At 36.1% G+C, this 26,978-nt stretch overlaps 1 protein-coding gene across 4 annotated transcripts in view; it reads left to right on the top strand.

Annotated features, from left to right (window-relative positions):
- CADM1 (cell adhesion molecule 1) overlaps positions 1-26,978 on the top strand; it is a 340,937-nt gene that overhangs the window by 102,379 nt on the left and 211,580 nt on the right. The window contains exon 3 of one of the 4 annotated variants that reach the window (XM_074216732.1): positions 12,361-12,471. The exons of the other annotated variants lie outside the window; for them this stretch is intronic. Within the exon in view, the coding sequence (XP_074072833.1) occupies positions 12,459-12,471 (13 nt within the window). The 5' untranslated portion in view covers positions 12,361-12,458. The remainder of the gene's footprint in view (positions 1-12,360; positions 12,472-26,978) is intronic. 4 annotated transcript variants of the gene reach the window in all.

Here is a 26,978-nt window from a genome sequence, read left to right as displayed (position 1 = left end):
AGATTAGATTGAAATTATATTGTTTCTATATTATCTCAAGAAAATTCTTTTGTTAAATAAATTCTTCCAGCCCCTTAGAGGGAAAAAAATTAAAAATAGGTTTTAATGCATTTTTCTTTTTTGGAATTATGCTCAACATCACCATCACAGTCAGATGGTAAAGTTGTTGGTCTTTCCCTCTCCTTCCTCTGTTGTCATGGAGACCAATTTCATTGGTCTAACAATAATTGCGTTCAGGACTGATACTAGTAGTAGAAGAGAAGGATTTGGATGGGCTTAGGTTCTTTGTTTTCATTTGGCAATCATTATTTTATGGATTAACTTTGGTGTTTTGATATGTGTTCAGAGGCACATATTTTCTCTACTCTAGTGGTTAACTCCTAGGGAGCTGCCCCAATGCAGCCTTTTCCATTAGAATAATAAAGAATAATAAAAAAAATATTGATTAAAACATCTACCATTTGCCAGACACTGTGCTTGGCACTTGGAATATAAAGATAAAAACAAACAATCCTTTTTTTTTTTTTTTTTGAAGAGCTTAATTCTGTTGGAAGAGACAACTTGCACCCAAATACATATACAAACATACATACACAAAGTAAAATTTTCTTCTTTTCTTGGAGAGGCAAGCATTAGCAATTGAGGCAGTCAACAAAGGCTTTATATAGTAGCGTTTGAACAGAGTTTGAAGGAATCTAAGTTTATTAGAAAGTTAGAGAAAAGAGAATTGTATTCCAGCACAAGAACAATGAGTATAAAGATATAGAATTGGAATATGCTTTATCATCTATGAGGAATAGCAAAAAAGTCAATTTGACTGAATTATAGAGCACTAAAAGAGAAATAGTATTTCAAGAAGGTTCAAAAGGTAGTTTTGGACTAGGTTCTTAAGGTTTAAAAGAAAACATGGGATATATTTGGTCCTGAATGCAAAAAAAGAAAGAACTCTTAGAGCTTATTGAGCTAGGAGAATGACATGGTTGGGCTTGTGCTTTAAAACACTTTGGCAGCTATATAGAAGATGGATTGGAGAAGAGTGAAACTCGGCAGGGGATACCAAATTGGGAGGGTGTTGCAGAAGTCCTGATGAGAAGTGATGAGAGTGTAGATTCAATTGGTTGCCAGGTGAGTACAAAGAAAGGGACTGACTGCAAGAGATGCTGTGGAGGTGGTAAATGACAAGATTCTCAGCTGATTAGAAATAAGGGATGAAGGAGAGAGTGAGGAGTCAAGAACGACAGACACCAAGTTTACAAAACAGGGTGACTAGGAGGATGGTGGTGACCATGAAAAATAGGGACATTTCGAAGGAGAAGAATAATGAGCTGAGTTTGAGATGCCTGTGGGATGTCAAGTTTGAAATGGCCAGTGGGTGATTGGAGATGCATGCTGACTAGAGATACTAGGATTGGATATATAGAATCATAGATTTTCAGAATTAAGAATGGGCTTCAGCAGCCTTGGAATCCAGTCTGTACATGAAAGGAATTCCCAGGGTAATCTGTTTGCTTAAACACCTTCAAGGAGGAAATAGACAGTGTCTGTCTAGGCTGTCAGTTTATCCATCTTTGCATATTTCTAATCATTAGGAAATTTTTCTGAAATCAAACCTAAATTTGTCTCTGTTTCTTCCGGCCACGAATCTTATTTCTGTCCTCCTCTTCCTCAGGGCCAGATAAGTAAAATTCTCAATTTACATAAGTTTTTCTTTTAAATAGCTGAACAGAGATGATTCTCTCTCTCTCTCTCTCTCTCTCTCTCTCTCTCTCTCTCTCTCTCTCTCTCTCTCTCTCTCTCTCTCCTCCTCCCCTCCCTCCCTCCCACTTCACTTCTCTTCTTTAGTTTTAACATACTCAGGCCCTTCTGTCCATCTTCATTTGACAGGAACTTGAAACCTTTCATCCTGGTTACTCAGAGCACAGCTTAAACTGACACCCTTAGAACTTAAAACAGCTCTCCAGACAAACTTCCTCTTCATGGACATTTCTGGTTGTTTCCTACTCTACTTCATTTTACAAATGAGGAAACTAAGGAAAAAAGACAACCCTTTTTTTCCTTAGTTTCCTCAAGTGTCTTGTCACAGCTATTAAATGTCTGAGTCTTTCAGGCTCTAGGCCCAGTGCTATATCCATTGAGCCATCTAGCTTCCCTTTTTCTCCCAGGTTTAATTGGCATTTTTGACTGCCATGTCATATTGCTGATCATACTTGTAGTCCACTAAAACCCTCAGATTAATTTGTTTAGAGTAATGCTATATAGCTTTAATTGTGTTCATGTGAAATTGATTTTTTTGGTACCCAAGTATAAGACTTTATATTTCATCTTTTTAGATTTAACTCAGTGGTCTAACTTGTCAAGACCTTTTAGATGTATTTTAATTTGATGACTGTGTAATCTGTACTTTTTCCTGGTCATTGATAAAATTGTTCAAACAACACTGATGTTGAGGATACCCCATTAGAGGCTTCCAATCACACTACTCATAGAATCTGAGTATCCAATTTTGTTTTCAGTCTATCTAATTGTATTACCATCTATTCCACCATCTCTCTATTTTCTTTACATGAATTGTATTTGAAATGTTTTATCAAAAATTTAGTTAAAATCTGGGTAAAAAACTTCATTCTTCTCATCTCTTAATTTAATCATCCTGTCAGTGTAATGAGAGTTCTCTGTAATGACCTGTTCTTGATAAGGGTATGCTGGTTCTTTGCAGTACCTGCTTTTTTTTTCTATATATGCTAGCCAAACCTCTTTAATTAGTCTGAAAATTTCCCAATGAAGTCAAGCTCATTGGAATATAATTTTTAAGTTCTGTTTTTTCTTTTTATTAACAAAAAAAGGCAGCATTACACCAATCTTCTGGCACCATTCCCATTTTCCAAGTTCATTCATATGTTATTGACAGTGGCTCAGTAGTGACATCTGCTAGTTTTTTCAGTACCTGAGGAGATAGATTATCTGAGCCAGATGACTTGAATTAATAAATAAGGGCAACTAGATGGCTTCTTACTTTGTGTTTTGAATATCATATACTTTTAGTTATATTTGTTTGGTTATTTTTTTATTCTCACGAGTAACTAAAAACATACCTTTTACCATCCTTAACTTCCCTCAACAGTCCCAACTCATTCTGCGTTTTAGAGCTGATAGGGCTTTTATATTTTATATAAATTCTTCTGTTCATTTAAAAAAATATAGTTCCTTGGTGAGTTCCCTATGCATTGGAGTCTTTTCAAATTAATCTTATTTTCCTCCTTATTGGACTTTTCCCTTTGAACCTTTAGACTTTGATTTAGGAGGATCTCCCATTTCCCCAGAATTGACTTCTTCCATAGCATTTTACTGAACAGTATCTTTTTTTTTTCCCCTGAATCCTTTGAACTCTGAAGGGTGCATGCCAGATTATGGTCAGTTGTTCTCTATCTCAGAATCAATTTAGGGAGTGGTCACTTCTCCCCTTTCTTTTTCAGATCAGAAATCATTTCCAATTTATCAGTGAGATCCTAGTCCAGGATAGAATTTCCTTTTTCTGCCTTATTTGTCATTTATTTCATACAGGTATTTGTGTTCTATTTCTTTCTGGATAGACTGCATTATAGTTTGATGTCAACATTTATTTTATTTTTCTTTCCATTGAACTTCCCCCAAATACATTATTTTTCTTTCCCCTTTTCTTGATTATTTCTATATATGTGTGTGTATAACTTTTAAATATACTACATTCCTTCCACTTTTATTTCTCCTGATTCTTTTAAATAAGGGATACCCAACTAGGAGCTGTGTTCCAGTCATAGATTTCTTCTCAGACATAACTATGGGCAAAATTGACCAACTTGTGTTGAAAATCTCTAGTTCCTCTTTTTTTGGTTGTTTAGATCTTGGTTATATTTGTATAGATAGTTGAAGGCATGGGTTTATATTTATTGATTTTTTTTTAATTCTTTGAACTTCTGGGTGTCTTGTTAATAATCTTTTTTAGCCACTTTATATCATATTTTACCTGGAAGATATAAATAGGCAGACTTCTCCCTTCCCCAGTCTTGGTTACGTAGACTTCCATCTCTGATCAGGAATCTCTCAACCCTTTATTTTAGTCTGTGACCAAGAAGTTCAAATTCCCTTCTCAGTTAGCACCTTCTTTAGCTAGCTGTGCATTTCCCATATTTCCATTCTTATATATCCTTTTGCTTCAGTGGGCAACATTGGGGAGAACACAGCCTGTACTTCTATGGCCTTCACTTTCATGCTGAAGCCTTTATAGTTGTTAATTATCCTTTTTACGTTCCTTCTGCAATGTCATTTATATCCTATGTAAATCACCAGATGTGAGTAGTAGTTATTTATTTTGATAAATCTTGGGATGGTCTTTCTGTGTTATGTCTTCACTATGTATTCCATGAAGACAATATATTTCTGTTGTTTTCATGTTGAAATAACTACCTCAGTAACCCTGAACAGTGAATAATTAACTTAGTACTCTTTTCTTCCTTTGACCATATTGGATGATATGTTCACTTCTGTGATTCTACCAACAGACTTTAGAGTACAAGTAGTTTTTTCATCCTCTCTCAGGAAGACCCTCAAATCCATTTTTGACCTCTAATTGAACCAATGTTCTTTTTTTCTTCCTTTCTTCAAGTAATAACACTCTTGTACTCTACACTGTTCTGACAAGGGTCAACTTACTCCTTTTACTACCTCATTTTTCCCTCCTCTCTTTTTCTTCATTGAAGCCTCCCTTCTGTTTCCTCCAGGAACATTTTATTCTTATGACTAAACTAGAGAGATAGTTTTTGAGTAGTATGTTCACTTTCTTCTTCAGGAATGACATCACCCCACACTTAAAACAGTGAACATGTCAGTTGATTGTGGCAGAAATTTAGACATTGCATACTCGGTGTGATTTTTAGCCTTGTTTTATTGAACTATTTGTGGATATTTACATCTCAACCATAAACACCTGGTTAAGACTTTTATAGCCAATTATCACACCTCAGTAATTTGATAACCTCACTCAACTTCCTATCTTCCTTATTGCTGTCCTTCCTACCCTGATATAATGATGTCATTTTGGTCTTCTGAGCATGAAGGACAACAACCATTGTTCTTCCTATTCCTCTTTTAAATGGAAGCAGAATCTGAACCAGGATTTGGATCTTATGAATGTTTTCATTTGGATTTTCTTCAAACTTTGACAAATTTCTCCTTTAAATTCAACTCTTGAACTTCTCCCCCAATCAAACCTTTATGATTTCAATATTAATTTTCTCCTTATTTTGCTTATTTCCTTTTCTGTTCTTCCACTAATTTACTCCATGCTAGCATCATCTTTATAGAGACTTGAAGTGAGTCCATTGGAGCTCCTGAGGACACAAAGTGAGAGAGTATGGAGAGGTCCTAGAAAAGAGAACACACGATGGTGCTTTGGGGTTCATGCCTCCCAAGTGCACATAATATGCAGAATGGATTAACAAAGGATGCTGAAGAGGAACAGTCATACAGGCAGAAGGAGAAGCAGGGATCTTCTCACTTCTTTCTGTTTTTACTATTAAATCAAGTCCAAGGAGAAATGCCTTGGGTTAAGAATGTGTGTGTATTTTATGTAGTCATGGAAAGTTTGAGTCCTGGACCAAACATTTCTAAACTATAAAACAATTCAGGCTTCTTAAAATGCAGGGTTTTTATACATGCTCCAAACTTATTGTTTTAGTCTTTTCCTCCTTTTTTTCCTCAAGAGAATCAAGTTGTTCTGTAATTTTTTTTTTTATCAAGAAAGCTTAATGTGACTCAGGGATTGATTTAATAATGATGGTAAGAAATGATAGGTTTTAACTTTTCTTATGTTTCAATGCAATGAAAGTTCAGTGAGAATCTCTTTCATTTGATTACCCACTTCTGATTTTAGGAATGACTGTGACAGATGACTAGTAATTGAGGTGTGAATGAAATTTTGGAAGAGACAGATGGATGATACCTTGTCTTGTGGAAAATTTTGCATCCTTCCATTGTGATCATTGACTGTTAATTATTTTTTCTTGTCTAAGGGCTCATTCCATTAAAAAACATTATCACCTTTCACAAACCAACAACTTATCTTTGCTGAGTGTTGTAATCAGGAATATACAGATATAACACTGGATGACAATAGAGTTCCTTTTGTAATTTCAGAAAGGCAGTCAATCAGCAATGATTTAGACTTTCTGGCAGTCACATTGGATGGTAATGATGGTTGATAGAATTATTGCTAAAACTTGTTTTATACCAAGCTTTAGAAATCTTGGCATTTCATTGATGATTTGAATCTTTAATTTGGATATGATATTGTGAGTTATTGTAAAAAATTTTTTTTGATTCACTGATCATTGAAATCTTTTGCACAAATTTGCTTCAGAAAGCTTTTTTTTTTGCATTCCTAAGGCGTCATTGATTAAGTAGTACAGAAATGGAAACAAAAATATTTCCAACCTTTTAAAAATTGTCTACTCAGTCCCTTTTAGCACATTTTAAAGTTTTGCAGAAGTTTTCTCTTACTAAACATAATTAGTAAGAGACTTCATGAAATTTAGATAGTATTCAACAATAAAGAATAGAAAGAATTTCTGTGTTGAACTGGCTTAAAAGATAACTTTGTAATGGTCGCCACCAACCTTAAGGCAGTTAATTTGGAATTTTCCAAACCCTGATTCTGATGGAAAGAAATTAAACTCTTGTGACTTATTAAGTTCCAATTCACCAATAAGAGCACCAAATACCAGGCAGCCAATTACTAGTAATTAACATTGCTTTTGTAAAACCCTTCTAAAAATCAGATTTGCTTTTATCCTTGGCCCCAGGAACTCTAAAACCACTGTACTTTTTCTTAATTGTTTATTTTTATGGTCGAAATTAAGTTATAGGCTGCATGGGGTCGGCTGTGGGGAGACTTGCTTTGCTACTTAAATACTCTGTGGCAAATTGGCAATGAGAATCGCCTAATCTTTTGACTGTTGCAGTTTTTATTAAGTTTTTAAAATGTAAGCATTTCCTATCATTCCATAACTAAATATAGTAATGAAATTTTATCTGAAGTCAGGAACATTATCCAAATCTGACTTGATGTGTGTAGAATACTGCACATTCACTGAGTGGTACAGATTGTGTTAAATGGGCCTGAAATAATGTGCAGGAAAGAGAATCACTTTCTATTCTTCTTGACACAAACAGTTTGTCACAGATATGCATTCTTATCCCTATCTTGTTAGTTAGAATCGTATTTTTCATTACAAGTTTTATGCAAATATTCAAGTTTTCCTTGATTAGGTTTACATGCATACCTTGTAATTATAGTGAGATGATATTAATATATGGCGATTAAACATGTAATTAATATGTGTAATTACACAGTGAGGTGTGCCAGAGTGTTTCTGTACTGTGCTGATTTATTGTAGAGGTACCACACACACAAAGACATAGTTAGGATTTTATGCTGAACATTTACTCCCACTGTAAATCTGCAGTGCTTTGTTGTCAGGGTACATGCTTTTTCATTTGAGTGCAAGGAAAGCATTTTTATGGTTGTGGGAGAGGCTGGGTTATAGCTATTCCTTCTCTTGGCATGTTGTTACATCATCAGAGGTCATTACAATACAAAAGTTTGTAGTGATAACATTATAACCACTAGTAAGTACTCTTGGTGCTTCTTCCTACATCTGATTAGAAAGATGATGCTTTTATCATGGAGATAAAACATACCAAAGCTACTTCTATGCTGTTTTAAACCCAGTTTAAAAGAAAATTTATTTTTTTCTTCTTCATTTCTTTCAGGCTTGGCTATTGACTGTTGACTCATTAAAATTCTTTTGCGCATTTTCATTTCTTCCTGTCATTTTCATGTCCCTTCCCAATCTGTATATGTTCCTGTCCTTTCCTATTTGAAATGCAATAGTTCAGTTCTGTGTTGCAAGGATAATGTTGCTCAACAGTTTTTTTGATCACAAGATTTTAAAAAATATTGTATTTTTTTTTCAATAAGTAAAATCACTCTTTTTTTTGATACAGCCTTTGGATTCAGAATTTTCTTGCAGAAGTTACTATGAAACCATACTCCACTACTTCCCCTCCCCCTCCCATACCCCATCATTCAGCAAAACAAATAACCCAAACCTCAATTATTAGAGAGGATCATATGTCTATATCTTTGAAGCACAGAGAGGGTGGAAAAGGAAAGGGAGCCCGCCAGACCCTTGAATCTCTGGGCTATTAGAGAAATAACCCGGCCAGAGACACTGCCTTCTGAAGGCCCTTCCCTGAACAGTGGGATGTTTCACATACACCACTCCAAGGCAGAGCCAAGGAGATGTGCTTGTTTAGTTGGGGCAGTGTTTATTTAGGGTCTTCAGATGGCAGTAGAATCCCTGTGAATGGTCCTGACTTCTTTAATAGGCAAAGGAAGGCCGGGTCAGAGTTGGCTGGAGTCTGTTCTCTACACTGTGTGGCACTTTGTTCTCAATGTGGTGGTTAGGATGTTGGGGATGGCCCAAGGGGCCAATAACTATCGGCATATAATTTTGATTTGAGTGCTTAAGTAGGTATGTTTTTCTGAAAAAACATGAGTAGTAAAGGTTGACTTGGATTCATATGCAGCATGTTTCAAGGGGGACCTCAGAACAGATGTGTTGTCTGCTCAGAATACATTGGGAACTATCCATGTTTTGCTTACAGACCCCCTTCTGTCTGGTGCACTCTGCCCTCTAAAAGCTTCCTGAATTGCTTTGTAAACAAGGCAGCTACTACAGCTGCAACTGTTGGATTTGGACTTTGGCCAGCTTGAAATTCATCCTTGCCCTGCTGCTTGCTGTGGGGATCTGAGAGCAGGCAAAATGGACATTTTTTTTTTTAAGTTGATGAGACCAGCCCCTAAGGAAAGGGAGATGTGGTGATGCAGTGGGTATTAAGGGCAAAGAACCCCAAAGTAGTTAAAACTGCCTTAGTTCCTGATCTTTGGTTAACTCCATGGGTTGACTTTTATCTTTGCTCGATGAAGTCTTCAGCATCTTTTCCCCTTAACTAGTGCAGTAACTGGCTGCTCTAGTACCTCTGAAATTCCTAGGATTCCATGGATCATCTATCTTTGTTGACAAGACCCCTTGTGGTCAAAAGGACCTGGCCCAAGCTCTCCAGTGAATGAGGGATGTTTTTCAAAATTCTTTCTCAGGTGTGCGCTATATATATGTGTATATATATATATATATATATATATATATATATATATACACATATATATACATATATATGTATATGTGAAAAAGGAGAAAAGCAAAAGATAGGAAGCCCAAGTGACAGATGACATTGCTGCAGAAATCATTCAAGGATAGCTCCGTATTGAAAAGAATGTATGTTTGCTTTGTAAGGACATACATTGGAAGGTGTTAGACAGGGTTAGGCAGAAGAGAATCTTGCTTTTTGAGAGTTCTGCTGTTCCAGTGCATGCCCCTCTTGCTAAAATTGAGGTTTAGCTTGGCTTTGTTGTGGCACTTGGCTTGTTGTCAAGATTTTCCAAATAAATCCTCTTCTTCCCCCTGCCATACCTAGATGTATTATTCTGCCTTTGAAGTCTTAGTTTCATGGGCTTTTTAATACCTTCTTTGTAGATTAGGACTTTTTTTTTGTTCCCCTATCTAGGTTAAAATATCTTTTTAACCATTTTGAACTGGTGGTGTATTACATTGTATCGGTACCATAATAATAATAATGCCTATAGGACATTTTTTTTTAAAAATTGGAAGTAAACTCCATTTCATTTTAGAAACAGCAGAAAACATAAGCTTCAATTGCCTGATAATATTCTCTTCTTGGAAATGTGTCAAATTGTAACTTAAAAAAACTTTTATATACAAAAAAAGTGATTTTTATTTTGTAGCAAAGTTTTCCCCCATGTTGGTTTTTGTGAAATGGGTTGGGGGGAGGACAAGCCACAGTCTTTTTCTTTATCTCAGTTTGATTCTGGAAATATTATTTTTTTTCACTTAAGAGATGATTTTTTATGGTGACACATGAATTAACACAGGAATGATCTTGGGGTGGAGTTAAAAAGCATCTATATTCCTTATGGATGCTATGTAGAAATTTTGTAACATAATCATCCCCAGTCAAAGATGTCAACTTTTGAGAAGGTGAAATGAATTTTTGTCTGGACTGTGGTGGGCTCAGAGCCTTCCTTTGTCATGTAATTTTAGATCAATGACTAAGGCAGCTGTGAACTTCCCTGTGGCTTCTGGCAGCTCTTCATCTGCTCAAAAAGTGTCTGCCTGCTCTATTGCAAAGTGTGCTGGAAATCCCCGCATTAATTGACTTATTCCTTTTGGTTTGAGGCCCAGATCTTGAACTGTGATGGGATTTCAACTGTTCAGGGACAACTGACTACGTAATATAAAGAAGTGAGTTATTGTGCCAGGAAGAAATTTGTTGTTTGAAGAACTAAAAAATTGTCCCATTTCCTTTAGGCAGAGAAAAGTTAACAATGCTCTGGAGTGTTATTTTGTACAACCTGCTCTGATTTGGGGGATATAATTCCTTAAATTCCTATGCTAATGTGTATATATAAATAACATGGTTCCTTTGTTAAAGTTGTAGCCTGTTTCAGCATTTATTAACCTCTCCTTTTTTAAAAAAAAAAAAAGAGCTTCATTTGGCTGTGAAAACTTGCTTGGGGCTGAAACTTGTCATTCAGTTTCTCAGCTGGAACAAGTCTATCTTCCCGTCTCCCCTGCAAGAAGGAAAACACCTTAAAATTGATAATTAAAAGGACCGGTTGACATTTAAAATTGCTTCTTCTTACTCAAAACACATACACACACACACACACACACACACACACACACTCTTTATGTGACAACCTATTAATTCGAAGCTAAATATGAAACTGTCCATAAGCCTTCTTATTAGCATGGTTTTTGAATCATACCTGGTATGTAAAATCAGATTCGGGGGCCCTTGTAATACTTGAGATGGTAAGAAGCATAGAGACCCATATTTTAGTTATTTCTTTAAAATGAACATGATGTCCTTTGAGGTCAGCATTTTCATCTTTATGAGGAGGAAGACTTTGAGTCCTTTACTCAGGGATGATAATATATATTTGCCTTGAAACAGCCATATATATATATAATTTGTTCCTCTTCTGTGTCTGATGGCATACTTTGTGGGACATATGCAACTAAGATCATTGAGGGGTTGTCAGCTGTGTCCCTAGAGAAAGGGTGTGTGTGTGTGTGTGTATGAAAATTGTATCTTTTTCTGACAGCTTAGATTTATATAGTGTGTTATTTTTTTAAAAGAATCTCTGCTAGATAGTTCAACTCTGGTAGATAGTTCAACTTTTATTCATACAGTGAGTCAGCTGGCATCTATTAAACATCTAATAAGGGCATCTTGGTAGTTCAGTGACTGGAGACTAAGGTTGGAATCAGGAAGACCTGAGTTCAAATGCAGCCTAAGACTTATTAAATCTGTGTGCCTTTGGGCAAGTCACCTAACCCTGTTAGCCTCAATTCCCTCATATGTAAAATAAACTGGAGAAGGAAATGGCAAAAACACTCCTGTATCTTTGCCAAGAAAACCCCAAATGGAGTCATCAGGAGTCAGACATGAACTGAATAAGAAATGTGCCAGTCACTGTGAGAAGCTCTGGCTGGGGATACCACACAAGGCAAAAGAACGCATTGAGGAGGTCACAGCCTAATAGTGGAGACAATGTAAAACAACTGTGGACAATCAATATACATATATATATATATATATATATATATATATATATAATAAATTACTGTCCTTACTGTGCAGAGAGGAAATGATCTTGAAAAGGATGAAATCCTTGCACAAGTTCATCCAGCTAGCAAGTGGAGGAGAGTCCTCCATACTCTGCTTTAAAAAGATGAATAGATAGAGGCTGGAGGCAGGGAGGAAATGTGTGTTTCCTCTGGACTCCAAACTCCTTCTAGTTTTTTTTTCTTGGAACCTACCTCTAAGGCTTTCTTTGATTTACATCTATCCTCTGGTAAGTCATTACAATTAGTAGTTCAATTCAGCTGTAGTTTGAGCATTCTCATGTTTATATGGGCAGCTGTCTCTTTGTGTGTTATGTAGATCCATATGCATACCTTAAAGATAGAAAGCAACAGAATTTAATCTTTAAGAACAAATGAAAGAGGGTTTTTAGAATTGGACAGATTTGGATGCCTGTATTTTGGATTGCTAAAATGCCTTTGCTCCTTTGGGGAGCATTGATAAAGTCATTTAGAGTTCATTTTTAACTCTTAACAATTTGGTGAGAGGTAACTAGTTTGTAATAATTCTTTTTCTCTCTTATTTTTATTCTAGGTAAGTGAAGTGAATCTTGTTCTTGGATATACAGAATACCTGCCTGCCTAGCAACGCCAAAGCTGAAGCAAGTTTAAGAATTCTGTACCTTGACTCCCATGCTGGGGTATAGTAAGTTGCAGTTTACATGTGGAATAGAGGGGCAAATGAAATGGGTCAGCGTAGCAGAAGGGGCCTCACAGCAGTCGCCCTTTTGCTTATTTATCAACAAGCAGCAATTTGCTAGATGTCCAGTTTACTCAGTGCAGAGCTGGAGTCTGGGTTTGCAGAAGCACAGAACTTTTGCTTGATTCAAGGAGTTTATATTCCTGGGAGAATAGCATATAGAAAACCATTCCCATTTTTATGGTAGCAACTGAGACACAACCTGAGTTAATCCTTGCAGCTTGATTGTAAGGAACAACCACCCTTTATCTACAGTGCTTTGGGCTAAGATAGGAGGTCTCTGGAGGAGAATGGGAGCAGTGGGTCCTTTTCAAGAGGCTGGAGTAGGAAGTGGGAAATTCCCCATACTGCAAATAGAACAAGCCTTTGAATTCAGTTTTCATATTATAAAAATCCAGTTAAGTGTTTAAGCATTTGCTTGGTATTAGGGAAGGAGAATAGCTTCCTGGTGAAACATAAAGTCGGGAAACTTTTCCTTGGCTTAATCTAAAGTGGAGTTCAAACAAATCCCTGAAGAATGTAAACAGATTTTTTTTTTATCTTGTTCATTTTTATATAGTTGTCACATTGTCTGGTTTGGCCCCATCTAGTTATCTGGGCAAGGGAGGAGATGATGATCACAGAAAGGAAAAATTCTACAAGCTTTTGGGTTAATAGCTTGGTAAGTGGGTAGAGAACTCTGCTCAGCAGGCAAGGGTAGTGAGGATGTGTCCAGAGAAGTCGACAAAGTAATGGATTTAGCTTGTGTCACACAGATATTGTTAACCAATCACAGAAGACCCAACTGCCAATGTCCCTAACTGAGGAGAGGCTGGGGGCCAAGGGAGACTGCAGTTCAGTGCACATTCAAAGATTAGAATATCTCCAAATTAGTTCCAGTGAATCATTTTAAATTATTTTAAAAGCTCTTTATATTTTAATCAGAGCCTATTCATGACCAGTTAATTTGGACAGCACGTTCTAAAATTACTTTCTTTAAATGATGTGTTGTGCCAGTGGCATAAGAATGCTAAAACCTTGTAAAGGAGGGGAGCCTGAAGCTTTGACAAGACACAGAAGAGCTCCCCAACCTAGAATCTTGTCTTCACTGGACTGCCTTAGAGTTAAGAGCAAGAGAATGAATTAAATTAAGGTTCAGTCCCATATTACTGATCTAGAATATTGGAAGAAGCTAAAACCACTACCCTTTTGGGCAAGGAGTATGCTTGCCACAGTAAATAAAAACTCATGGCTTTTCAACTCATTTCCCTGTTTCTCTTTTTTCTTTAACCAAAGATCCTTGATGGTGATACTGATACCACTGTGGTACATTCTTCCTTTTTTGGATTATCACTTGGGCAACCATTCTGATAACAATATCAAAGCTTTACTTCCACTTTCTTAAACCTTCCCTATACTTCAAGGGGTTAGGAAGATTTCAAGTTTCATTAAAATTAGGGCCCTTGGGCAGAAAATTCTTAATCTTTTGATTTTAGTTGTGTGGAACATAATAGTCTAACAAACTGTGTAACAATGAGGGGTTAATTATCAGAATGGATGAACCTTGATCTCAGTTAAATATGGCAGCTTTGTTCTTTAAAGCAATTCCCTTTTAGAGATAGGTCCCAGAAGAAGATATCCTATAACAAATTAATAGTAGGGCATAATAGCCAACCAATAAGTATTTGTTGAATTAATGCATATAAGTGCATTCTCAAGATACTCATGGTTTCTCCTCCTTCCCTCCCTCCTTCCTTCCTTCCTTCCTTCCTTCCTTCCTTCCTTCCTTCCTTCCTTCCTTCCTTCCTTCCTTTTTCCTTCTCACCCTTCCTTCCTTTTTCCTTCTCACCCTTCCTTCCTTCCTTCCTTCCTTCCTTCCTTCCTTCCGTCCTTCCTTCTCACCCTTCCTTCCTTCCTTCCTTCCTTCCTTCCTTTTTTCCTTTTTTCCTTCTCTTTCAGAATTTGTTGCTTTAGTCAGTCCTGAATTTAAAATTATGCTCCCCTCTAGGTCATAGCACCTTCCTTTTTTAGAAAACTTATATTTTCGCCATTTGAAACAAAGTCTCTGTTAAAAGGAGCCAGAACAAGAGAGGAAAGAGATGGACACAAAGAATTTTTAAATTATAACATCAAGTACAAACTGTTAGTCATGAATTCTTAGGCAGTTTGTAAGAATCTCATTTTAAAGCAATAACATACTCAGAGTTGTATTCAAACACTGAGATAAATGCATCAACCTAAATTCATGGTTTTGTTTTTTTTTTCCATGTAGCTGCTAATTATTGAACATAACGAGGCTTATTCATAATTTCTATTCTCCTTCTGGTTGATAGCCGTAATCCTGTATTTGTGCTGCTGTCATTCCCATGGTAACAGACTAATGTCTGAAGCATAAGATTATTAAATACAGAACAGTACATTAAAATAATGTTAAGGTTCTGACTTACAGAGAGACTTTCACACTGGGGCAAACTTCAAAAAAGAGAACACTTTTACAAAAAGCAATTTACTTGGCCAGTAATGTTCCGTATTCCCATAGCTATTACTGAAGAGATTTGTTTGAATTACAGCCTCTTCCCTACCAACCCGTCATCTCCTTTGGCTTTGCAGCAAACTCTTAATCTGGTGTTTATGATGGCAGTCTGTTGCCATGGGAGTTATTCTGTTATAGTTATATCGTGACTACACTGCAGGATAGAGCCAGAAGAAAATGTTGGCTAAAGAAAACAGACCTATTTTGAAGCCCATGATCTACTAATGTGCTTAAGAAGGCTAATTAGCTACCTCCTTTTAAGCAAAGTCAACAGTGTGTTGTAGAAGTTTGGTCTTCTTAGAGCCTGACTTATGATCACCAAATTATTGGAATATATTGGATGGAGGACATAGATTGTAGGCTACTGGAAAATAGTTATGATTTTATGTTTTTAGTCTTCTGTAATAGGGATGAAAAATAATCATGCTTGTTGCACATTGTACCAGATTTGTGCTTTTCTGGTGAGACAAGTTTTGGTACTACAAATCTCCGATATTTCAACTTTTGCTTCTGATATGGCCAGAAGCACCATCTTACAAAGAACATATGTAACCATACCATGCACCAAAATGCAGTTATCCCTTCCACACTGAGACTTTTCTACATCACAATTTTGATATTTTGCAGGAAAGCATAAGAAATTAAATGGGATTTTTGGGGAGTTTTACTGATGCAAACAACATGTGAAGGTTAGCAGATGACAGAAAAAGTTTAGATACTAAGAAATGCATTAACTGTATGTATAATGTACATTATCAACATATTTTTTTTCATACCATAATAATTCAGACTTCTTTGGTACAAAGGGAAGACCAAAGAATTTTACATGAATTTTCCAGATTGTGGGGGACACATGGCTCTTAAAGCCCCATGTTGTGGAAGGGATAATATACTGGAAACCTCTGCCACCTTTAAAGGTCCTTATGAAGTTAAAAGTTCTTACAGTAGTTTTAGTATGATGGTCCCTTGTGGGACTTTTTCATCTAATACTATTTGTGACTACCTGGGATTAGATTATTTTCATGACACATAAATGTCAGAGAGACAATTCCTTCACTTAGTTCATGGGAGTGCTACCTCCCTTTGGGAGTGCCTCAGCTAATAAGGTGGAGAACTGCTCATGTTTCTATGTGTTATTAGAGTTAGGCTTCTAAAACACTTTCTTTATAACAGTTTCTTCATGAGGTGTATGCCATAGCATAGTTCTGATTCTTATTTTACTTAAAATTAAACTGAAGCTCCTAGAGTTCAAAGGATGCCTAGTGGACACATAGCTAAATTTTGGAGGGTAGGACTCCCAGACCTCTTGACCTTTTTGTTCAGTGGTTCTTCCATTATACCAAAATATCTTGTATTTGGTTAAAAAATAAAATAAGAAAAGAAGTCATATAAGAAAAAAAAGATGTTACTTTTATATGTCAGAGAATATGTTGCTTCATATTGGTGGTTCTTAACATACTTTTAGGAAGTAACTTGCACTTAATTTGGAGACTTTCAGAGTTGAGAACTTTTTTTTTTATGCTCATAGCCTTAGTCTATACGTCATGAGGAGGAACTGTTTTAACTTATTGGGGTAAAAAAAGAGAAACAAAAGCTAAATGTAGACAGGCTTGGTGACATTGTGGTTTTTCTTTTCAAACAGTATTTTCTGATTGACACCAGTTTGCCACTGGGAAGATGTGACTGTTACCTTAAAATCACTGTGACTTCATCTTACACTTGAAATCTGTTCAGCTCTGTAGTTGCCTCCTCACTCAAAGCAACATCTTTCCTGAAAAGATGATGTTCTGTTGAGTGACTGATGGCAGTCCAATTTTCTCCAGACTTTTTATGATGCTTTTTTCCTGCATCTCATCGGACCGTCTTAATCTTAAGGCAGTGTATATGTGTGATATGTATTTCCACAATTTTCTTTCTTTCATTTTTTTTTTTTGCCTGGGGAAGAGGGTGGTGGTGGGGGGGGCTGGGGACAGAAGGTATTCCAACATAACAAGTAGAAATTAGCTTTCCTGCATGAGGGACTTAGATGTTGTCTTGTACTTTTTCTCTTGAAATGACTGGGATAGAAGCAATGGAGTTTGGTACCTTTCTTCTATACCTATATATGCTCTAGCTAAGTTCAACCTTGTAATAACAAGGAGTATTGCAAGGAAGGACCAACTTGCACTAATGTGTTTGGGTGTGTTGGAAGTCTGCCCAGCTGCTCTGGGCCAAATCTGGCCAGTTCTCCCTTCCCCTCATTTCTCATATACACAATCTATCAGAGCAAGTGAAAGCTCTGAATGCCTATGATTTCTTTTCTCTTCTTTTAGACAAGGAAAACAATTGATAGCTGCTAATTAATGTTGCTTTTCCCCTTTGAAATGCTACCTATTTCTTTTTTTAATTTTTTTTTTAAATTGAGGCTGAAATTTTGAAAGATTTTGAACTGTGACAATGTGATAATCAGGAAGGGACCTGGAGAAAATGTTGAATGTTTAGAAACTCAATTTATATAGAGAATTGGACTATAGTTCTTGACACTAGGTTCCTCCTAGCATACCATTTAAGTGTATGTGCAGTCTGAATGCAAATTGTTTTCCTTAAGCTCTTTGTAAATGATGAGATGACATTAAAAGAATAGTTTAATCATGTTTTCATTTTTCAGTATTTAATGGTAGAGGAGATAGGTAAAAGGAGATTTCTTCATTTCATAAACCAAACTTCTGGTGTAATAAAGTTCTGACTAAAACTTAAACCAGCATTTTTTTTTTCATTTATCTTGGTTATTGCTTTTTCCTTGTCTTGTGGTTCTTGTAAACATGATTTTCCCCTCCAGAAGTAGATAGAAAACAAAGGTTATAAAGGGGGTGGGGGAGTCTTGGTATCCAAGCATCTTGCTTCTGATGTTTAGTCTTAAGAAATGTATTTCAGGTTAAAGAAAAGTAATAGGTCTCCTTGATTTTTTTCTTTTAAGTTTTTTTTTTTTAAACTGACAATCTGGTTCTTCCTAGATTTAGTTTAGATAGAGAACTATTATAATTGCTGTCAGATGATTGCAGAGAATGTTAATATTCCCAACTCTATAACCACTGAGGTTTCCAAAGAGATTGTATGTGCTAATGCTATATTCTTCACTTCTCTATCTGTACATACACAGCATGTTTTACTCCCTCATCTCCCAGCCCTAGTCTTTTCCTGGTATATTTTAAAATACTCTAATTGACATATTTACCTCCTCAGAATAAGAAGAAAGGCTTCTTTTGGAACTAGAGTAAGGTGTTTTTTTTTTTTATCTCCCTGATCATCCATAAAGGTGGTACTGTTTTATAAATTCAGCCCTTTTCTAGTGGATAATTTATCACTGAGATCAGTGAAACTCTATATTTGGCTGATCTATTGAAAAGTTCATTTATTATCAATGATTTTATTTTATATTAAAGAAGCAGATTTATGGGGAAGGATGGTGCTAATGCCCTGTATTTTAACTTTGTTCCAGGTTTGTTCTTCATGCACACATGTATGGGTTCAATACATATAGCCTTCATGTTCTGGAAGGTTAGGAATTAAAGTTATACATTTCATTTTTCTAAAAGAAGGTATCTTAGTAGTAATATTTTTTGGAGCAAAAGTTCTTCAGTGTACTTTTGGAATAGAAGTTATTGTTTTGTTAGAGATAAAACTGAATTGAACACTACATTTCATTAAAAATGTAGAATTTTATTTTTTTAGATAATAATGATAACACATAGCTTTGCAGGGTTCTTTTATCCTTTTGTTTATCTTATAGCAAATTTTATTACATGTGAAACAGCCAGTAATTTAATTGATTTCTTCTATAGTCTTGGTGATTTGTTTAAATAACTCAAGATAATTGAATAATGATAGGAGCTCTAAATGTAAATTATATGCTTATTATTACTTTCATAAGGGCAAGGACTATCTGAATTTCATATTTGTATACCTAGCTCCTGACATTTGGTATGATATCTAAGTGCTTGTTGATTGTGATGTGAACTTTTTGCAGTCATTTTAAAACAGCTGATTTTAGTCTGAACTAAATTTTTGTATGTCCTTAAACCCTTCTCCCTATTCTGAGTGTCTTTGAATTTTTCTGGTTGCTGTGCCCAACTCATCATGACCCCATGGGGTTTTCTAGACCAAAGATAAAGGAGTGGTTTGTTTTTTACTTCTCTGGTTCACTTGGCAGATGAGGAAACTGAGGCAAATGGGACTCAGTCACTTAGCCATTGTCACATAGCTACCAAGTGTAGCTTGAGGCCAGAGTTGAACTTGGGTCCTCCTGACTCTAGGCCTGTACCATCTAACTGCCCCCTCCTAGCTTGTCCATGTTAACGATGATGCTGGGTACCACTTGCTCATACAATGTTTGCAAGAAATCATTAGAAGTAGTATTTGTGAAGCTCCTACTTTTTTATATAGAAGCTCTTCTGAACTTAGTTGGGGACCTTTTCAACCCTAGCTCCTTTCTGACCACCTTTGTTTCCAGGACCTTCTACTTCTACCTTTTGATGTGTTTTGACCTTTGCAACCAAAGGAATCTTTGTAAAACAACTCGTCATTATCATACTCCTTTTGGGAAAAAAAAACCCAAAAGGTTATAGTTTAATCTGTCTTATGGGTTAGAATCTAAGCTTGTATGTCTGAGTTTCAAGACATTTCACAGTATGACTCTTTAGGTTTTTGTTTGTTTGTTTGTTTTTAGGTTTGTGCAAAGCAATGGGGTTAAGTGGCTTGTCCAAGGCCACAAAGCTAGATAATTATTTAGTGTCTGAGACCTGATTTGAACCCAGGTACTCCTGACTCCAGGGCCAGTGCTCTATCCATTGCGCCACCTAGCCACCCCCCCCCCCACACAGTATGACTATATTTCATATTCTTGCCATATTACTTCAGGTAAATTAGTCATTATTCCTAAACCAAATCCTCTTGATTTATCAACTTTCCGTTCTTTCTCTGCTTCTGAATTCCTGTAAAAAGTAACCATTTTATTACAAATAATCCTACTTAACTTTAGAATCAGAAAGACTCATCTTCATGAGTTTAAATCTGTCCTCAGGCACTTACTAGGTTTGTGACCCTGGACAGGTCAGTTAATGCTTTTTGTCTCAGTTTCTTCATCTGTAAAATGAGCTGGAGAAGGAAATCAGTGACAAGAAAGTGTATCTTTTCTAGTATATTTGCCAAGAAAACCCCAAATAGGTTCACAGAGAGTGAGATGTGACTGAAACAACTCAACAGCAATAATCAGATTGTTGCTATTAAAACTTAAAACATCTTTAAAACCTTTTCAGTATCCTTTAGTTTCTGTTTTTTCTCAAGATGTTAATCTTTTATTGAGGGTATTGATTGTGGTTTATGCTACTTCACATCCTCTCTCCCATGCCTAGTTCAGAGTTTTGCAAATAATAATTGCAGGATTTAGACCTGGAAAGACCTTAAAGAAAAAATCCAATCCTACCATTTTCTAGAGTAAACTGAAACTTAAGAGTTATTCAGTAACTTGCCCGAAGTTGTTTTCATACTATACCTTTATTCTTATCCACTGTACTGCATATGTTTTTGCCTTTCTATTTGATGATTAGGTTCACTAGAAATTTTCTTTCAATTGGTTAGAGCACTCTGCTAAGGACAGCAAAGTCATAGATTTGATCTTCATATGATCATATTTCAGTAAATCAACTTGTAAGTAACACAGTTTGTCATTAAGGATATAGGGAAAAGAGTATAGTGCATCTGAGGAAATCTATTATCTCCATTAGGGAAATAACTCAAATAGCATTCTTGGATTTTTTTTTTAACAAGGCAGTGGGGTTAAGTGGCCTGCCCACGATCACACAGCTAGGTAATTAAGTGTCTGAGGCTGGATTTGAACTCAGGCCCCCCAACTCCAGGCTGGTGCTCTATCTACTGTTCTATCCACTGCACCACCTAGCTGCCCCTCAAATAGTGTTCTTTACCAAGTAATAAATTAGGACATATTATTACCATATCAAGTCATTGTATTGCTTTTTGAAACTAAAATAGCTTATGATAACTACTTAAATGAGAAATATGAAACTAGATCATTTAATGTATGTTGATTATGAAAATTTTGGTTTGAAGAACAAACTGTAAACTTAGTATTGATATCATTGAAATATTTTTTTTATGGTTTTTGCAAGGCAGTGGGGTTGAGTGGTTTGCCCAAGACCACACAACTAGGTAATTATTAAGTATCTGAGGCTGGATTTGAACTCAGGTACTCTGACTCCAGGGCTGGTGCTCTATCCACTGTGCCACCTAGCTGCCTCTGGAAACCTAGCTGCCCCTTGAAATATTTTTGATAGTTAGGTTTGTGGAATATCTTTCCTTCTTTTTCAACCAAAATCTTTTTTTTTATTGAAAAACTAGAGGTGAGACCTTGTTGAGTTTTCTACCCTTTTGACTTTTACTTCTTTAGAATAGCCAGTGACCTTGGGTCTTACATTCTGTTAAAAACCTTTTCTTTGGGGAGGGGTACTTCATTCTCAAAGAGGATCAATGACATCAGGGAGGTGATGCCATGACAAACATATGAATTAAATTTGAGTGAGGGACTGCTATGCTTAGTTGCCAGTCTTCCTTTCTCAACTCCAGTGCCATCTGGGTCCAGTGGCCAGGGTTAAGTGACTTGCTCAGTACAGCTAGTAAATGACAAGCGAATAAGGCAGGACTCCTTTCCTTCTGTCTCCAAGGCCAGTGCTCTATCCACTGCACCACCTACTTTGGTGCTGAACTGGAGAAGTAATTTTCCCCTAAGGGATAAGATATCCCTAAGGATAGAAATTCAAGGTTTGAATCGGATCCATTATATGTAGCTTCATTTCACTTCTTATATGGACTCTGTAGGGGCAGTGTTTTCTTCCTTCCTTCCTTCCTTCCTTCCTTCCTTCCTTCCTTCCTCCCTCCCTCCCTCCCTCCTTCCTTCCTTCCTTCCTTCCTTCCCTCCTTCCCTCCTTCCCTCCTTCCCTCCCTCCCTCCCTCCCTCCCCAAGGCCACACAGCTAGGTAATTATTAAGTGTCTGAGACCAGATTTGAACCCAGGTATTCCTGACTCCAGGGCCACCTAGCTGCCCCAGGGCAGTGTTTTCAAAAAACAATAGTGGAAGATTTGTAATTGCAAAAAGGGAAAGGAAGAACTAAACTTTATTCACCACTTATGCCTTATTGAGTAAAGAATAAATCTAATCTTTTCTACACCAAGCTTTTCTATTATCTTCTGTTTAGAAGAGCAACAGGAAAGGTACTGATTGGAGTTGGTTTTTCTTTTCAGTCCCCAAGTTCACAGATTTATCCTGTTAATGATAGCTTTGAATGCATGGAATCAAATCATTCATGTCTTTTGTTTATTTAATTTTTCAATTTGAAAATGTAGTTGGGTGAGTTATTTTTTCTAGGTGGTGTAACCACTGGCAATTATCTTGTTTTGGAATTATGTTGCCAAACCAAGGCCATTCAGATTTCTGAGCTGAACTGTGTTGTTTCTTCATTCATCACTGAACTCTGAGAAGACCATTGTAATCATTTTGCTGATAAAGAACATGAATATAATGAAGAAGAAATGGTAGTAAACTAGATTATAGTGAAAGTAGTTTCTCCTTGAAAAGAAACATGGATTCAATGGGAAAGTTCTTTAGTTTTGTTCATTCATGTTGATGAATTCCTAAAATTGTATGTCTAATTGTGCTCAATTATTACATTTTAGTGAAGATAGGTTAATAGATTCTAGACACTAATGCACATTGATTTCTTTCACAAGTTTGGGAACAATTGCCGATTCATAAAACACATGACAGTAACTTAGGGGGATTGTCAATTGTTGGCTGTTTTTCTTTTTTTTTGCAATCCTATTGCTTTGCTATCGGCAGTCATTAAATTGATTCAATTTGAAATATGAATGAGAAATTAGTGTAGTCTAATATGAATGTGTGTCTGCTAAATATTAAATGAAGTGTTTGACTTTTTCCATTCAATTCAAGCTGGCAAAAAATAATTATTGCATTGGCTAAATGACTCTCCAAATGTAGTTGAAGTTCAGGGATTATCTCCCAAGCCAACATGTTCTTTATAATATAAAACAATGGAAAAGACTCATTAATATGCTTAAGGATGTTTATATCTTAAACAGGATGTTTATGTCTTAAAGGATCTTAAGGATGTTTATATCTTTAACACTGCAATCACTATCTGATCAAAAAACTTTTTGTTGTTTTAACTTTTTACATTTCCCAGACCTAACCCCTTCTTACATCTTGTTCCATTGGCTTGGACCCTGGGATTGTTATGCACCCAGCATTTCTTAGAGTTGAAATATGGCTTTTCCAGTTTAGTTTCAAATAAATCATGAAGCATCTACATCTGATGATACTATTTTTATGAACCTCTGAGTTGTGGAATTCACTCGTGATAGATTTTTTATTAATATGAATATTTTGTATGATACATTGTTAAATATAGAGAAATAGCTTTTCCTTTCTGAATGAGTAGTTTAACTAATTCTTTAGTTGAAACTGTAGAATTTTAGTTGAAACTGTAGAACCTGGAATGACTAATCTTAGGAAGTCCTACATGAAGTATCTCATTTTATAATATAGAGGAGAGATTAAGCTTCAGTGATTTGAAATGCCCTGGCCAAGGTTAGACAGTGAAGTTAGTGCCTGAACCTGGACCAGAATCTAGGTCTATTGCATGGCAACTTTTCCCATTCTGAAGATTTGAATAAAGGGCAAACTGTATTGAGGTTGCAGAATGTCTACTCAGAAGTTTATGACCACGGGCTGTGTAGCAGAATTGGCAAAATCCTTTGCTTAGGGTCCTGGACCAATGTTAGGGGGTCTGTTGTTTTTGAGGAGAAAGAGGTCTTCACTCTATACACTCTATTCCCCCCCCCCCCTTTTTGTTTGTTGACTTGCTTTGTAAGGAGATTGAATAGAATAGTTATTGTGATTGCCTGGAGAAAAGGAGAAAGCAGGCACCTGTGGCAAAAGAGAGTAAACAGAAATCACAAAGATTGACTTCCCATCATTCCTTTCACTTCCATTATTTTAACTATTTGTAGTACCATGCCTCACTTGCCCATTTTTATTATCAGATTTATTAATAATTCTCCATGAGCTTGGATAATTGTGTTGGCTACAGTCTTAACTCATTTTATGCAACAGATGTTCTCCTGAAAGGGGTTGTGTAAATCTAATTTTTGTAAATTGAATCATGTTTTATATCTGTTGGGGGAGGGTTCTCTATTTAAAAGGATTCTCCTGACTCCTTTTGTTGTATGTGTAATTACCTTCTAATTTATGTGTTTTGTAAATTCTGATTTTCCTGAATCAGGGCCCACCTGTATGTTTGAAATTCATCAGTCACAGCACCAACCCTGCAACCTGCCTTAAAAAGAATGCTGACGTATTTATGGAATGCAAATAAGAATGACTTTTGTTTCATACCCCAGGAAACTGCTTGTCCATAACAAGTCTTGTAGGTTAACCCTGGTATCTGTCTCATGGTGATTAAATTCTTCAAGTTATTTAGTCCTTGACTATTGCTGTGGGTTTGGGATTCTCGTTTTTTATTATGGACTGACCAAATGATCAATTCAATTAGAAACCACTTTTATTGTTTTATTTGGAAAATGTCTTCCCTACTTGAAGCATTTAGAGTAACTCACTATTCTACTAGGTTTGTGTTTTGTTAATGGTTGAATTCTAGACCAATAAGATTTCAAGAAATTTGGGAATATATTTCTTTTTTTTTTCCTGGAAAACTTTTGTATTGTGGGTGAAGCAGGGCAGCTGGACAGTTTAGATGATAGCAATTTTGTTGGCAACATTTAAAGCAGCATAGTCTGGAGGAAGCCAGATGTAGGCCTTCTCTCCATCACTGCATTGACCTTCACCACATCCATGTCATACAGCTTATTTACTTCTTTACTTGGTGCTTGTTGGCCTTGACATTCACAATGAAGACTAGGGTATTATTATCCTCAATCTTTTTCATAGCAGACTCAGCGACCTAAGGGAACTTAATGATGGCATAGTGATCAAGTTTGTTTCTTTGAGGGGCACTTTTTATGAGGGTATTTGGGTTGCCTTAGAAGTAAAGTCTTGGGTCTCTTCAAGGTGGGGGAGGTTTGGATCTTCTTTTTGTGACTATGGACACCCTTCAATACAACCTTCTTGGCCTTCAAGGCCTTCTGTCTGGTGCAGGGGGTGGCACAGGGGGGACGATAAGGGCTTCCTTCTTTGCCTTCAGCACCATCTTGGGGGACAGCAGGAATATATTTCATACAAATGATTGAGTTGAGTGTATTTTCCATCTTTTAGAATCCTTAGCTGCCTTCCAGGGTCACCTCTAGTACTTTTTAAAGGGAGATTTTCCTTCTTAGTCCCCTTCCTAAAGTTTCCTTCTTCTGTTGAACTACCTTACATTCACTCATTTATCTATCTATCTATCTATCTGTCTGTCTGTCTGTCTGTCTGTCTATCTATCTATTTATCTATCTATCTTTACATACATTTATATAGATATTTTATCACACAATAGAACGCAAACTATTTGAGTGTATAGATTGTGTTTTTATATTTCTTTTTATCCCTTGAGACTTTAGATAGCTATTTTTCTGTTACTTTCATTTCATTGATTTTTATATTAACATTTTTCCTATTAGTTTAAATATTTGGAATATTTAAGGACTCTTCCCAAATGAGACTATGTATGTATATAGTCTATTGTCTTTGTATTATTAAATATACTCTACAAAGTATAAGATAATTTTATTTAAAACAATATGCCAGACCTTAATTTGCTGGATGGAGAATGGCCCTATATATGGGAGATTGCTTTGATCACTCCAAAGGGTAATTTCACTAGTTCTGACTTGTATAATCCTAATGTCTAGAGTATAATCAGTTTTATCTGCTCCTTATGTAATAGAAATTCCAGTACCCCCCCCCGAAAAAAAACAACAAAATTGAACTCTACCCTTCATTAAAGACCTTTGGGAATCTGTCACTGAAGGGGCGATCTTAGCAAGTTTTGTGTTCAAGATAGCAATATTTGTGATTTGGCTAGTTGTAAATTATGGAAATTGACGGAGAGTTGCCTTTGAAGACCCATTGCTATTGAGGGAAACAATTCTAGTGATTTGTTGACATTTTTAGAATGCATTTCCTTCTTTATTTTTTTCTTTCTCTTTCTTCTTTCTTTCTTTCCCATAAGCATATTTTTGGAATCTATTAGTCACTAATGCAGCATGTATTTCAGTTAGGTGTGGTTTTTTTTTGAAGAATTACCCTAGTTTTTCCTATCAGAAATACTTTTAGTCTCTTGGTGCCTCAGTCAGCAATTGGTGTATAATTCTCAGGGTTTTCTTTTGGACAACATGTGCAGCAAAAATCTACCAGAGATTTCTTAGGATATGTATGTTCCTTGACATGGTATTTACTTTTGGGTCCCAGCAATATTCACAGTATAGATTTGACTGAGTGGTATGCTTCTTTATTTGCCAGTATTAAACTATAAGATAAATGAATTGATGGACTCATTGTTTTAAATTAGCTAGGTCCCTGGAAACCATCTTGAGTAAAAAAAAAACCATTCATTTGTGGAAAAGCTGTGAAAGATTGACATAAACGTTTACTAGAGAATAGTTTAGAATTTTGCATGTTACTTTGATCCTTTTTACCTTTTTCATTTGAAATCATATTGCTCTTCAATGAGTGTGCATGATATTCAGTAAGGTGGTAGAACCTAAAATGAGTATGAATGTATGTTTTCTGTAAGATTTCTGAGAGCAATAATAGGATCTCTTTAAGCCATACAGTAGAGGAAGGTGGGCGATCCATCAAAAACACAATCTTGGATTTGGGTCTTCTATTTAGATTAGGAATGTTAAGAAAGATGGATGGTAAATGTCTTTTTTGCT

The sequence above is a fragment of the Macrotis lagotis genome, chromosome 1, assembly GCF_037893015.1.
Source record: "Macrotis lagotis isolate mMagLag1 chromosome 1, bilby.v1.9.chrom.fasta, whole genome shotgun sequence".
Lineage (NCBI taxonomy): Eukaryota > Metazoa > Chordata > Mammalia > Peramelemorphia > Peramelidae > Macrotis > Macrotis lagotis.
This window is presented reverse-complemented; position numbering and strand designations above follow the sequence as displayed.